Source organism: Bos grunniens, chromosome 5, assembly GCF_055505025.1.
Source record: "Bos grunniens cultivar Pamir isolate PY7600 chromosome 5, Bosgru_T2T1.0, whole genome shotgun sequence".
Taxonomy (NCBI): domain Eukaryota; kingdom Metazoa; phylum Chordata; class Mammalia; order Artiodactyla; family Bovidae; genus Bos; species Bos grunniens.
In genome coordinates, this window is record NC_141169.1 from 116,218,318 (window position 1) to 116,232,000 (window position 13,683).

Genomic DNA, 13,683 nt, shown 5'->3' on the forward strand with positions numbered 1-13,683 from the left:
TTCAGCCACGTCTGGACGCTCGGGGACAGGCGAGGCCAGAGGACAGCCACCTAGTTCCTGAAAGTCAGGGAAGCAGGGGTGGGGGACGGGCGCTGGCTCTGGGCTCTCTCGGGGCCGCTGCAGCCACGCGTCTCTCCCAAGCGGTCTCTCGAGCCCCGCCTCGTGGTGAGGGTTCATTGGTAGCGTTAGTCAGGCTCCAAGCGCAGATTGAACTTTGACCACTCTGATCTCAACCTCAGCAGGGCTTCAGAGGTAATCCCCCGGCTGGCAAGGGCTCTGTCCGCATCCTCACCCTGTGAGCCCCGACCCAGCAGACTCGGGCTGGGCAGACGCAGTTAGGACAGTGCCACTCACACATCCCATCAAAGGGGGCTCTTCAAAAGTTTCTCCCCCTTAACCGCTGCGGTTGGGACACAACTGCCTTTTCACGAGGGCTTCTTCAGGATAAACAGAAGCCTTGCAAGTTGTGGCTGTTTAAAACGTCGAGACAGAGAATGTCTGTTTCAGTGCGTGCATCGGGTGCTCAGTCGCTAAGTCGTGTCCCACTCTTTGCGACCCTGTGGAATGTAGCCCACCAGGCTCCTCGGTCCATGGGGTTTTTCCAGGCGGGAACACTGGAGTGGGTTGCCGTTTCCTTCTCCAGCCTGTTTTAGGGCCCATCCCAGCATGTTGGTGCTGAATGACTTAAATCGCCTCGTTTACATTTGCCTGGTTTAGATTCCCCCCCCCCCCCCCCCGCCAAATACCACTTTGGTTTTTTCCTGAACTGAAGAATGTTGGTGAGGAAAAATGACCCTGCATTTCAGCCACCACGGTGTTCTCCTCGGGCGATGTGTGTAAAACGTTAGTTATTTGTTTATCTGGCTGTGTCGGGCCTCAGTTACGGCACGTGGGCTTCTCTGGTTGCGGTACGCGGGCTCAGTGGTTGTGGTGTGCGGGCTTAGTTGCTTCACGGCATGTGGGATTTCAGTTCCCCAACCAGGGATGGAGCCCCGTCCCCTGCACGGGAAGGCGGATTCTCAACCACTGGACCGGCGTGGGCGGCGTTTAAGTAGGAGAAGGGGATGTCTGTGCTTGTCAGGTTCCCCAGAGGAACCGAACCCGTGGGAGGTGGCCCTGTCTCTCTACCTCTCTGTCTCCTTCTACCTGTCTTATCTCTCTGTCTGCCTGTGTTTCTATCTATATCTCTGTCTCTCTATAGAGATTTATTATAAGGATCAGCTCACGTGATGCTGGAGACTGAGAAGTCCCTTAATATGCCCTCTGCCAGTGGGGGCCCAGGAAAGTGGGTCCGAGAGGTCAGGCTACGGATGCCCCAGGCACAAAGAGGGCAGAATGTAGCCTTCCTCCACCTTTTTGTCCAGTTCAGGCCCTCCCTGGATTGCGTGCCACCCCCCCATGCTGGGGAGGGCCCCCCTGCTTTACTCAGGCCACCGAGTCAAATGCCGATCTCTTCCCGGAGACCCCAGCACAGACACACCCAGAACAAATGTTTCATCAGCTGCCTTGGCGTCCATCCCGGCCAAGCTGATACTTAAAATGAACCATCACGTGCCTGCTCTGATTTTTTCCTTCTTCGACATTTGAGCAAAGCTTGACAGCCCGTGAGCATCAACTCCTTGAAACAAGTCCCAGGGAGCTGGGTATCATCCTTACATCCACACGGGGACTCAGAGAGAAGTAACTCCCCGCCTCCGCCCCAGGTGATCCTGTGAACCAGTGTGAAGTGTCCAATCTTGAATGAGTCTGTCCATTTGAGGCCTCATCTCCTGAGCCCTGGCTGGGGGTCAGGGAGCTGCGCTGGACCCCAGGGATGCAAGACAAACAAGCCACCTCCCTGCTGTATGGGATCCAGAGCCGCTTCCTGCCCCTTCCAGGTTCGCTCAGCCCCATCGGCCTCTGCTTTGCCTCCTAAGACCGCAGGCAGTTTTGGCCTCTTTGGGGTGAGTGCTGGGCAGCTGCGCGTCCTTGGTCAGCCCACACGGAGTGACCACAGCATCTCTGCATCCGGGGCCAGCCCGACGGGGTCCCGAGGAGGCTTTGGCAGCTCCACGTCCCCCAGATTCCCAGTTCAGGTACTGGCCCACGTCTGGGGTGTAGAGTGTGCCAACTGGAGGGGCTGGGGATGTGGGGCATTAATACCTTGGGGGGCAAAGGAGGACTAAAGACGGAAAGAGTGGGGAATATCCTCTTCTCCCTCTCTTACCCGGTGGGCAGTTCTGAGAGCCCACTCCTCCCAGACACTGGTCCTCTCCTGCCCGCCAAGGTCCCCATGTAAACCAGGATGCTTTGTTGGGCAGGACGTGCCAGGGGCTTGGAGATCACCCCCCAGGGCGGCTCTCGGGACCCCACCACGTGCCTGGCCTCTGCGCCCGCAGCCTCTTGCCTGGAGCGCTGTTTTTCAGCCTTTGGTTTTCTCTTGAATTTTCCTCCGCAGGGATGGGTTCTCTGGCTCCCTCTCTGCCTGTGCCGCCCCACCCTCCACGTTCTTGCCCTCTTTGCCTCAAATTTCTGCTGCCTGGAATACTTGCCTGTTTATTTGTTTGGTTTTGTTCTTTCTCCTCCCTCTAGAACGTGCCCCCAGCATCGGGGACTGTCCGTGTTTTGCTCCCCGCTGAACCCTGGTGCCCTGAGGTCACCGCACACCATGGTGCTGACTGGGGAGCTGGGCTGGTAGCTGGTTGTGAGGCTCTGCATCAGGACCACGTGGGGGAGGGTGCAGCCCAGCCCATGGGCAGGACAGGCCTTTTGCCTCAGTTCAGACCTCCAGGATCCGAATCTTGAGAAGGCAAGCTCTGGGATGAGGGGGCAAGGGCTGGGGGGACCTATGGATACTGATGCAGGTGGTTCGCCAGGAGCCCTGGGGAGCTGGGTGAGGGGAGCAGATGGCCAGGCCTGGTGGTTCAGACAGACCTCCGTCCACTTTGCCTGTGTGATCCTTACTGCTTTTCAGAATGCCCACCTTGCACTGTGTGTGGGTACTAAGTCGCTTCAGTTGTGTCTGACTCTGCGACCCCATTGACTGTAGCCCGCCAGGCTCCTCTATCCGTGGGATTTTCCAGGCAAGAACACTAGAGTGGGTTGCCATCCCCGCCTCCAGGGGATCTTCCTGACCCAGGGATCCAACCCACCTCTCTTACGTCTCCTGCATTGGCAGGCAGGTTCTTTACCACTAGCGCCACCTGGGAAGCCCTAGACTCTGATTATCCAGGCTTCTGGTTGATGAAATCTGAGCAGGTCCCAGCACAGGCTGCCTCCTAGGGACCTCTGCTGGGATTCGGCCCGGAAGCGGTTGTTTTCGGTGCTGGGCTTGGACCACGTGCAGGCTTGAGCAGGTCAGGGTGAGGTCCGGCTGACCTCCTGACAGCTGGCCACACCCCAGCCTTGGGACCAGCGGGACCTTTCAGAGGAAGCACAGACTCCTTGCCTTTTCTCTGTTTTCCATCGCCTGCACTTTTTAACCTCTCGTCTGGGCCGCTGTCCTGTCTCTCTCTGTCGACTTAGCCTCTCTGAACCTCCCTCCTCCGGGCTGTCACCATTTAAAACATGGTGAGCTGCTCTCTGCTTCCCGTAAAACAAACCAACCAACAGGCACACCGGGCTCTGGCTAAGCCGGGCGTTAGGAGCGAGGCGGTTCATTGAAGCACCGTCTTTGAGCACCTACTGTGTATGACGCAGTGTGAAGGGGTGGGCGTGGTGGGCTCTGGAGTCAGCTTCCTGGATTCAAATCCCGGCTCGGATTGCAGTAGGAGAACCGTTGTGCCCATCCACACGCATGGGGGTGACATCGGATGCTACGTGCTTGCTGTCTAGAGGGTGCTGTGTTGGGCACTGAAACGTGGGTGTGAACAGGGCTGAGTCGGGAGGGAGGCACACCAGCAGGTCTGTGGTTCGAATTTAGAAGTGAGTGTCCTGCGGGTTCAAGAAAGACTTCTCCTGTCTCCTCTCTGCACGGGTTTCATCCTGTGGTCCTTTGAGCTGGCATCCTCCAGGAGCGCCCTGACTCTCTTACAGGGTGAATAGCTGGTGCTGCCCGGGCAGGATAGCAGTTTGCAGATGAGATCCTTTGTATTTTTAATGATCCTCGGAAGAAGGAATGGCAGTTCTTGTGCTTTCCAGAGTAAATCGCCAGAGAGGGGCCTCCACCCTGCTGGCTGCGTTGGTCCAAGGCTGGCAGGCGGTGTCGTCCCTGGGTTGGCATTTCTCCCCAGGAGCAGATCTCCCGTCTCATCTCCCAGTTTATTGGACAAGACTCTTCTGGGTTATTAAGTTCTGTTTGCTCCCTCCTTTTGTCCCTAAGAAGAAAGTCAGCTGCACAAGGATGGTCTTCCGGCAGAAGACGATGCCGTCCTCGCTGGGCAGAGATGCCTGGTGATGTGTCTGCAGGTTGTAATGAGCCTGCATCCTCAGTGAGTTAAGCCATGACAAGCGTATTTGGAAGTGATTAAAACATAACTGTCATAGCTTTGGGGGAGACAGGCTGCAGGTCCTGATTATCATTCAGACAGAACTCAGGGAAGTAATTTTTTATTCTAGTTTAAGCAAGCTTGTGGAAGGTCCATGCAAAGAGCCCTGTGCCAAGGGCACCATTAATATCACGTCCTAGACACGTGCCTACGGGAGTCGGGGTTTGCAAATGAGTACATCTCGAAAACATAAGGACAGCTGCCATCTTTAAAAAGTCTTTTGTGAGACAGAGGATTGAGACGGGTGACCTGGACGGTACAAGGATAACGTGACTGGTGGTGGCCGGGGTCACTGCACCTCTGCTGGGGCGGCAGTGAAGTGGGGCGGCCGGTTTGCTTTTGCTTCTCAGAGCTGACCTCTGTGGCGTGTTGGGTGAAATTTGACTTTTATCCCTTTTCTGTCTCGGTTTTGTATTTGCACTTTGACCAGGTCAGAGATCCAAATGGGAATTTTTGAAGTTTTAGTCTCCTCATAGCAGAGACATCTCTGTGTGTTTTCCAACAGGTCTGTGTCCTGGGTGAGGCGAAGGTCTGCGTGCCCGAGAGGCCTTTTGGTCTGCAGGCAGCTCTGCGGTTGGTTTGAGAACCTTCGAGGTTCTGTTCCTAATCTCCCCCCCGGGGGCGATGGCTTTGAGCAGGCTGGTGGTCCAGCTGCGGAGACGGACGTGTCCAGGGACGAGTGAATATGTGACCTGGTCGTGTGAGCACTTGGGAGGAACCTAAAGCAAGAAGCGGGTGGTTTCCTCTCCCTTCTGTTTTCGGTGGGGTGGTTGAGGGTGGGCGTTTGGGCGGAGACCTGCTGTTTGGTACCTAGGGTGGCAGCAAGTGCAGAGACCCCATTGGAAGCACGTGTGGGCAGGTATGAGGGCGAACGAGGGAGGCAGAATGGAGCTTCGACAGCAAGGATGAGGGTGGTCAGAGGTGGGATCAGAGAGGTGGCAGAAGGTGAATCTGGGTTTGACTCTCAGTGGGTGGAGGTGTGGTGGGGCGGGAACCAGCGCCCTCTGCTGGCTGTGAGAGGACCAGCAAGCATCTGTGACCCACATGAGACAGAGGTCATGTTTGTAGCTTAAACACCTAGGACGGTGTCTAAGTGCTGAACACCTATGTGCTAGGTGCTGCTGGTTGTGCTGAGTAAATCAGAAAGGGGCTTCTGACACGCAGAGAGCTCCAGGGCTGGTGACAGTAACACTGGTGAGATCGCCGAGGTTTATGACCCCTGCAGAGGCAGATGCTAACACCTGCATTCTAGACATTAGCTTCTTAATAACAGGTGTACTGAGGTAGAATTCCCGTACCGCACAATTCAGTGGTTGTTGGTGTCCTCCCAGAGTTGTTCAACCATCACCTCTATCAAGCGAGGACTTTTCATCACCCCCAGAAAGAAACCCCATATCCATCAGCACTCAGTCCTGAATCCCCCTTCCTGGCCACTGGCAACCACTTTGTCTCTGTAGAATTCTTCTGTCTCTGTAATTTTCATATTCTGGGTATTTCATTTAGGGGGAATCATACAATATGTGGCTTTTGTGTGTGGCCTCTTTGATTTGGCATCGTGTTTTTGAAGATGCATCTGTGTTGCAGCATGTGTCCAAACTCCATTCCTTTTTTATGGCTGAATAATATTCCATCATATGGATTATATCATGGGCTTCCCTAGAGGCTCAGATGGTAAAGAATCTGCATGCAATGCAGGAGACCTGGTTTCAATCCCTTTGTAGGGAAGATCCCCTGGAGAAGGGCATGGCGACCCACTCCAGTATTCTTGCCTGGAGAATCCCATGGACAGAGGAACCTGGTGGTCCACAGAGTCGCAAAGAGTTGGACATCCTTTCTGGGTTGATTTCTGCATGTGGTATAAAGGAAGGGTTCAGTTTCATTCTTTCACATGTGGATATCCCGTTGTCCCGGCACCATTTGTTAAAAAGACCGTTCTCTCCCCATTGAATTGTCTCAGCCCACTCACGGATTATCAGTTGACCATAGTGTGAGGTTTATTTCTGGCTCCCATTTCTGTTTCACTGACCTCTGTGTCACGTTTTGGTATTCTAGCTTTGTAGGAAGATTTGAAATCAGGAAGTGTGAGTTCTCCAATTTTCTTCTTCTTTCTCAAGATTGTTTTGGCTTTGTGGGGTCTCTTGACTTTCCATTTGCATTTTAGGATTTGCTTGTCAGTTTCGGCAGAGAAGCCATCTGGATAGTGATTAATTTTTATAAATGGCATCTATTATTATTCTTTCTAATTACCGAATAATATACACTGCTGAAAACCTGGAAGATGTAAAAATCAAACAGAAGGCAGTGGCAATTGTTTAATTTGCATCCCTCCAGGCTTTTTTCTCTTGTGCATTCAGCTTTTTCCACACAAAATTTGGAATCGCTTCTGAGCTAGAAAATGTCTAGGAGCATGTTTGGACTGGCACCTTGGGAGAAACTTCTGGGAAGGAAATTGCCAGGTCACACAGCGCACAGAGGGTGGGAACTGATCTGTCTTCTTTTCAGTGAAGACTCTGAAGCCCCAGAGAGGTGAAGTGGCTGGCCCCAGGTCACACAGCAAACACCCCAGTGGAGCTGGGTCTCGAGCGCAGACCCCAGACGTGAGCAGCGCACTGTTTTTATAGGCAATACTGTTCCTGGTCGGTGAGGCTCGTGCTTGGCGTTGTGATAGTGGATTGCTGGTTGTATTCGTTTTCTATTGCTGTGTAAATTAATTTTTACCAATTCAGTGGCCCAAAGCAACATCTATTAGTTAGCTCATAGTTCTGAGGTCCAGGGATCAGTGTGGTTGGCCGGGTCCTCTGCTCAGGGTCTCCTGAGGCTGAAATCAGGGTGCCAGTCGCACTGAGTGCTTTACTGGAGGCTCTGGGGTGGCAGAAGTTGACTCTGCTCCTGCAGACACCCACCTCACTCTCCACTGTCACAGCCGGCGTTCCCCTTCCTGGATCCCTCTATGGCTTCTGGATCTCTGACCTCTGGAACCAAAGTCAGAGGGCTCCCCTGATGAGGTCAGGCCCTTGGACAATCTCTGTTTCTTGAGGTCAGATGTCCCATAACAGCCTGATCACAGGGTACAGCCCCATCATTGTGCTGTCCGAGGGATCCTATGGGCCTGACCGTTGAGGTCTTAGGGGGCACTTTAAACTTCTGCCTACGAAATCTTTTAAATTGTTAGCCAAAAGTGATCAACCACCTTGGGAGCCTCATTAGCCGTCCCTGTTTACCTGGGCTTCCCAGTGGTAAAGAATCCACCTGCTATTGCAGGAGACCCAAGAGACATGGGTTCGATCCCTGGGTTGGGAAGATCCCCTGGAGGAGGAAATGGCAACCCACTCCAGTATTCCTGCCTGGGAAACGCCATGGACTGTAGCCTGGTGGGCTACAGTCCACAGGGTCGCAAAAGAGTTGGACACGGCTGAGTGACTGAGCAGGCACGCACACCTGGTATTTATAGCATCTGTCGGGCTTTGCTGGGTGCTGTGGGGGGGGCAGTTTGAGACAGCAGACGGGGGTCCCTGGCCCCAGGAGGCTCCCAGTCTCTCTGTGGCAGCTGTGAGGGCCCAAGGAAGGGCAGGGTGTTCGGGAGGAAGGGAAAGCTGCCCAGGCAGGGGGTCGGCAGGTGAGAAGCAGGGAGAACTGGGAGGGAATCCCTCTGACCGGAGTGAAGCCGGAAGGGGGGCTTCGGAGACCAAAAAGGGGGTTAGGATCCCAAAGCCTGCACTTTTATGCCTTAAATTTAAATCATATACTTTGCAAAAAATTACAAACCAATGAAATCTCATTAAGTGTCCGGAAAAGGCCCCGTGGACTCATAGACACAAGAGTCTTGGGTTTGGGGGTCTGGACACTGGGTATTCAGCCTCTGAGAGCCACCACTTGTGACCTGCCAGGTCTTGGGGTCTTGGGTTGGGGGAGAGGGTGCTGGGTCAACCTCTGAGAGCCACCACCGGTGACCTGCCGGGTCTCGGGTCTTAGGGGGAAAAGCGTGGTGTTTGGAATTGTGCCCCTGGTCCGGTGGCAGCGTGGCCAAGCTGTGGTTGTCTGGGACTCCAGCCCAGCGTGGAGGCTGTTTGGTGGCCTCTCCATGGGCTCCGGCCCCTCCTGACCTCCCTGCTGGGTCCACGCTGTGACAGCAGATCGCTCCTCCGTGGCCGGGATCTCACCACCCTGGATACCAGGCCTGCCTGCTCCCGCCCCCACAGGCACCCACTTTCTGTTCAGCCGTTTCCTATCCCACCCTTGAACACTGCTGCTTCCTCTGATCCCGGGGCCCTGTGACCCCTCAGGTCAGCCTTCTTCATGATGCCTGGTGCTCACCCTTCATCTCTGTCCCCCGGCTGGACCTGCACTCCCGGAGCGAGGAGGGGGCAAGTTGAGCCTCCTTTGGCCCCACGGCCTGGCACAAGAAACGTCCTCAGTGCCGGCCCTTGAGCTGGTCCAATGTGACCGCTTGGCTCTGGTGCTGCTGTCGTTCTGTCGCTCAGTCGTGTCCGACTCTTTGCGACCCCGTGGACCGCAGCACGCCAGGCTCCCCTGTCCTTCACTATCTCTGAGTGTTTGCTCAACTCACGTCCACTGAGTTGACGATGCCACCCTCTGCCCTCTCTAGCCCCAAACTCTGCCTAATTTTTTTCAGAGACTATTTTTTAGAACCATTTTCAATTTACAGAAAAATAGCAAAGATAGTGTAAGAGTTCCCGTATCTCCACACCCAATTTACGCCTGTTATTAACATCTTAGATCAACATGGTACATTTGTTGTATTAATGAACCAGCATGAATACATCACTGTTGACTAACGCGCACCATTTATTCCAGTTTCCTTAGTGTGTAGCAGAGATACTTTTTCTGGTCCCGTCTAGGAACCCACGTGACGTTAGTCATCCTGCCTCCTGAGCTCCTCTGGGAGTGACAGTTTCTCAGGCTTGCCTTGTTTTTGATGACCATGTTGGTTTTGAGGAGGGCCGGGCAGGGGTTTTGTAGGGTGTCTTCCTATTAGGTTTAGTCTGATGTTTTTCTCAGAGTCATGGGTTTGGGGCGGGAGACCACAGAGGTGAAGGTCCCTCATCTCATCCCACCAGGGTACATGTGACAACATGACTGACCCTGTAATGTTGACCTGGTCACCTGGCCGAGCTGTGCCTGTCAGGCTTCTCCACTGTATTCTGACGTGTGTGTGTGATTGCTCAGTCACCTCCAACCCTTTGCGACCCCATGGGCTGTAGCCTGCCCGGCTCCTCTGTCCATGGAATTCTCCAGGCAAGGATATTGGAGTGGGTTGCCATTTCCTGACTCAGGGATTGAACTCGCGTCTCTTGCGTCTCCTACATTGGCAGGTGGGCTCTTTACCTCTGTGCCACCCATGCTTCCCTGGTGGCTGAGATGGCAAAGAATCTGCCCGCAGTGTGGGAGATCTGGGTTTGATCCCTGGGTCGGAAAGATCCCCTGAAGAAGGAAATAGCAACCCACTCCAGGACTCTTGCCTGGAGAATTCCATGGACAGAGGAGCTGGGCAGGCTACAGTCTGTGGGGTTGCAAAGATTTGGACACGACCGAATGACTAACACGCTGTTCTGACTTATTTTTCTCCGTAACATCGATCACAACCCGACAGTGTGTGCATTTGTTTGTCTTGTAATGTCTGATTGAAAGGTAAGATCCTCAAGGATAGAGTCCTCACCTGATTTATTCCCAGAGCCCGGCACATAGAAGATGCTCAGTAAGTTAACTGATGGGCTCGGCCCGGCACACAGTGGGTGCTCAGCAGGTTGACTGACGGGCTCGGCCTGGCACACAGTGGGTGCTCAGCAGATTGACTGACTGGCACACAGTGGGTGCTCAGCAGGTTGACTGACGGGCTCGGCTTGGCACACAGTGGGTGCTCAGCAGGTTGACTGACCGGCACACAGTGGGTGCTCAGCAGGTTGACTGACCGGCACACAGTGGGTGCTCAGCAGGTTAACTGATGGACTCAGTGCCAGGCGGTGAGCACTGGGTGCTGGAGACAGAGCCACAGACAAGAGGTCACAGTTTCTGCCCTCATGGAGCTTCAAGTCCAGCAGGGAGATAGTTACAAATGAAGTTGTGTTCTCACTGCAAACGTGAACAGGTTTGGGGAAAGGCCCTTGAGTGCAGTGAGAGCCGTGTTGGGGAATGTGGCCTGGGTGGGGTGTGTGGGGAGTGCTCAGAGGATGATCACGGAGCTTGAGACCTGATGGATGAGTGAGAGCTGGCCAGCCAGTGAGGGAGGCAGGAGGAGGTGCATTCAGGCTGCAAGGATTAGCGTGTGCAAAAGCCCGGGGCGAGAGGAGCTTGGGGATCTGAAGAGCACCAGCGAGGAGGCAGCATGCTTGGTCAGCGGGGCTGTGGCAATGGCCTAGGGAGGGGGTTGGGACGAAGGCGGTGGGAGAGGAGATGGTGAGGAGTGGATGCAGTCAGGAAGTGGGATGAAGGAATGAAGGGGTGGCATCCAGGCTCCTGAAGTTGGAGCACAGTATCCTGTTTGCTTCTCAGATAAGGAGGAGATTTGGGAGTCGGTGGGGGGAAGCAGCACGTTGAGTCAGAGATGCTCATGAAACACACTAGCAGGAGGATGGGGCAGACGGGGCTGGACCTTTAGGGGGTTACTGGGACCGGGAGGGAAGCACTGGATGTCATGGGATGGCATGAGCTAGCCTTGGAAGAGAGTGGAGAGGAGCTGTCCAGGGCTATTTCCTTTGAAGATCCAGACGATGGGAAGGTGTCATGGGGACCCCCCAAACACACACACACACACACACACAAGCACACTGAGAAGGTGGTCAGAGAGGAGGCGGGAGCTGGGTGATGGGAGAAGGATGCTGGAGGCGGGGAGAGAAGGCCGCTGGGCGGGAACGTCCGGCTCCCAGCCTCCCAGGCCGGTGCTCCCTCCCTGAAGAAGGCGGACGGAGGAGGGCTGCAGCGTGGAGCCACCTCCCTCCCACCCCCCCTGCTGGGGTGGCTTTGGCAGAACCAGGATGCCACAGGGCTGCGCACCTCTTTCTTCCTCCCATCCTCCCTTTAATTTACTTTTACTTCTATTCTTCATGGGATTGTGTGTCTGATTTAATATTTCTGAGTTAGAGGGAAAATAGAACATACTCCACAGAAATTTGCTTCGTGGCTGGTTTTGCAGATGGCGTGGTATCAGAGGGTGACAGAGGACACTTTAGGCTGGATTTGTGTTCTTTCCGTTTCTCTCCGAGAGGACCAATCAGTGCCCATCTCCAGGAGGTCATTGGGACCAGTTAGACAGTTTTATGGTTTTGCTCCACAGGGAAGCCGTGGACTACATACATTTTTGATCAAGTCTGTTCAGGGCATCGCTTTCATTTTGAGGAGAAGCGCCTTAAGCAGCGTAAGCCAAATGAGATTCTGTTCAGTGGGAATCCTGTGTCTCCATAGATATCTTCACAGTTGAAACTGTCTTCTTTTATGATATAAACTCTGTGAATTGAAGGCAAGCTTGTTGAGAAAAGGCTGGTCTAGAGAAATCAACACGTGTGTTCACGTAAAGCTTGCACGCCCGTGTTCGTTGTAGCTCGGCTGACACCAGGCCCAAAGGGGTGACAAGCCCATCATCTGGTGAATGAATCTGTAAAGTGTGTCTCTCTGAGCAACGGACTGTGACTCGGCCGTAAGAAGGAGCGAGGCCCCGGCATGTGCCACAACGTGGGTGAACCTTGAAAACATCATGCTAAGGGAGAGAAGAAGGAAATGGCAGCCCACCCCCGTGTTCTTGCCTGGAGAATCCCGTGGACAGAGGAGCCTGGTGGGCTGCTGTCCATGGGGTCATACAGAGTCGGACACAACTGAAGCGACTTAGCAGCAGCAGCAGCAAGGGAAAGAAGCCCGACACGAAAGATCACGTGTGATGCGGTTCCCATTCATATGAAGGATCCAGAACAGGCAGAACCCTCGAGAGAGCAGTTTTGTGGTTGGGAGGAGCTGGTTGGGGGTATGTGGAAGGAGGAGTGACTGCTGACGGTACGGGGTTTCCTTTGGATGGAACTGTCCTTCAGAGGGCGACGTGCCCGTTGTACAACTTTGTGAGTCTACTGACAACCGCCGAGTCGCACGTTTTAACAGGGTGCGTTGTGTGGAATGTGGCTTCTATCTCAGGAAAGCCTTAGAAAAGTAGTGTGCCCCGGGAGGCGGTTCTCAGAGCCGTGAGCAGCGGCCACTCGGGATCCCCTGCTCTTTGTAGCTTTAGGTCCGTGTGGTTTTGACGTGGATATTAAGGGCAGGACTGGTGTGGACGTTTTATGGCTCGCTGGCCTGCCTCGGGCCGTGTGTGTTACTGATGGTTCCTCATTTGCTCCCCTCGCCTCCCACGCTGTGGTGAATACCATCATCTCCTTCGGCTGAGTTTTCGCACACACCCAAGTCCCCCTCTGGGAGGCAGCCAGTTTCCCTCCAGTGCCACCTTCCGCCTGGCCTCCTGTGAATCCCGCGGGACCCCCGGCAGCCTGGTGGGGGTGGGGGGTGCAGCGAGCAGCTGGCCTCTCCCCTTGGACTTGCCCGGCGCCTGACCTGGGGGCGTCTCCCCCTCTGCACGTGCTCTAGTCACTGCCTGGCCCTCCAGGCACCAGTGAGGCCGTAACGCCTGTCCCCCCGCAGGTCCTCATCGACTGGATCAACGACGTGCTGGTGGAGGAGAGGATCATCGTGAAGCAGCTGGAGGAGGACCTGTACGACGGGCAGGTGCTGCAGAAGCTGCTGGGTGAGTCCCCGGGAGGGGCGGCCTCGGAGCTGGACCACGCCATGCTCTACGTGGTGACATTGGTCACTTGTCCATAAGCTGTGGGCCTGAGCCCTCGGCTCCCAGGTGGTGTCCCTGGGCCTTCAGCTTCGATTGGGCTCCAGGTCCCCTCTCTCGGGTCCCAGTGAGGGTGGCCTGGAAGACTCAGTGTTCCCTTGTCCACTGGGACTCACCTCCTAATGGTCCACCCCAGCCCTGGTGTCCACTGGGACTCACCTCCTAGTGGTCCATGGCAGCCCTGGTGGGGTGCAGACCTGCTCACTCTCCTTGCCCCTTAATGACCCCACAGACATGTGCTGTCCTGTGCAGGGGTCTCCCCACAAACCACCTGAAGGGTCACTCCTTCCAGGCGGGACCAGCACTGGGGTGGGTCGCGTTTTGCTTCGCAAGGATGTGCTGGGGGCAGGGGGGTCTGAATCAGGGACCTGGGATTTAGGGGGT

The 13,683-nt window shown here is 54.9% G+C and overlaps 1 protein-coding gene across 5 annotated transcripts in view; it reads left to right on the forward strand.

The window, feature by feature from the left end:
• The window catches only part of PARVB (parvin beta), a 114,996-nt gene that overhangs the window by 64,263 nt on the left and 37,050 nt on the right, over positions 1–13,683 (forward strand). For all 5 annotated transcript variants that reach the window (XM_086403217.1, XM_086403214.1, XM_086403219.1 and 2 more), the window contains exon 4: positions 13,101–13,203. In XM_086403217.1, coding sequence (XP_086259343.1) covers positions 13,101–13,203 — 103 coding nt within the window. The remainder of the gene's footprint in view (positions 1–13,100; positions 13,204–13,683) is intronic.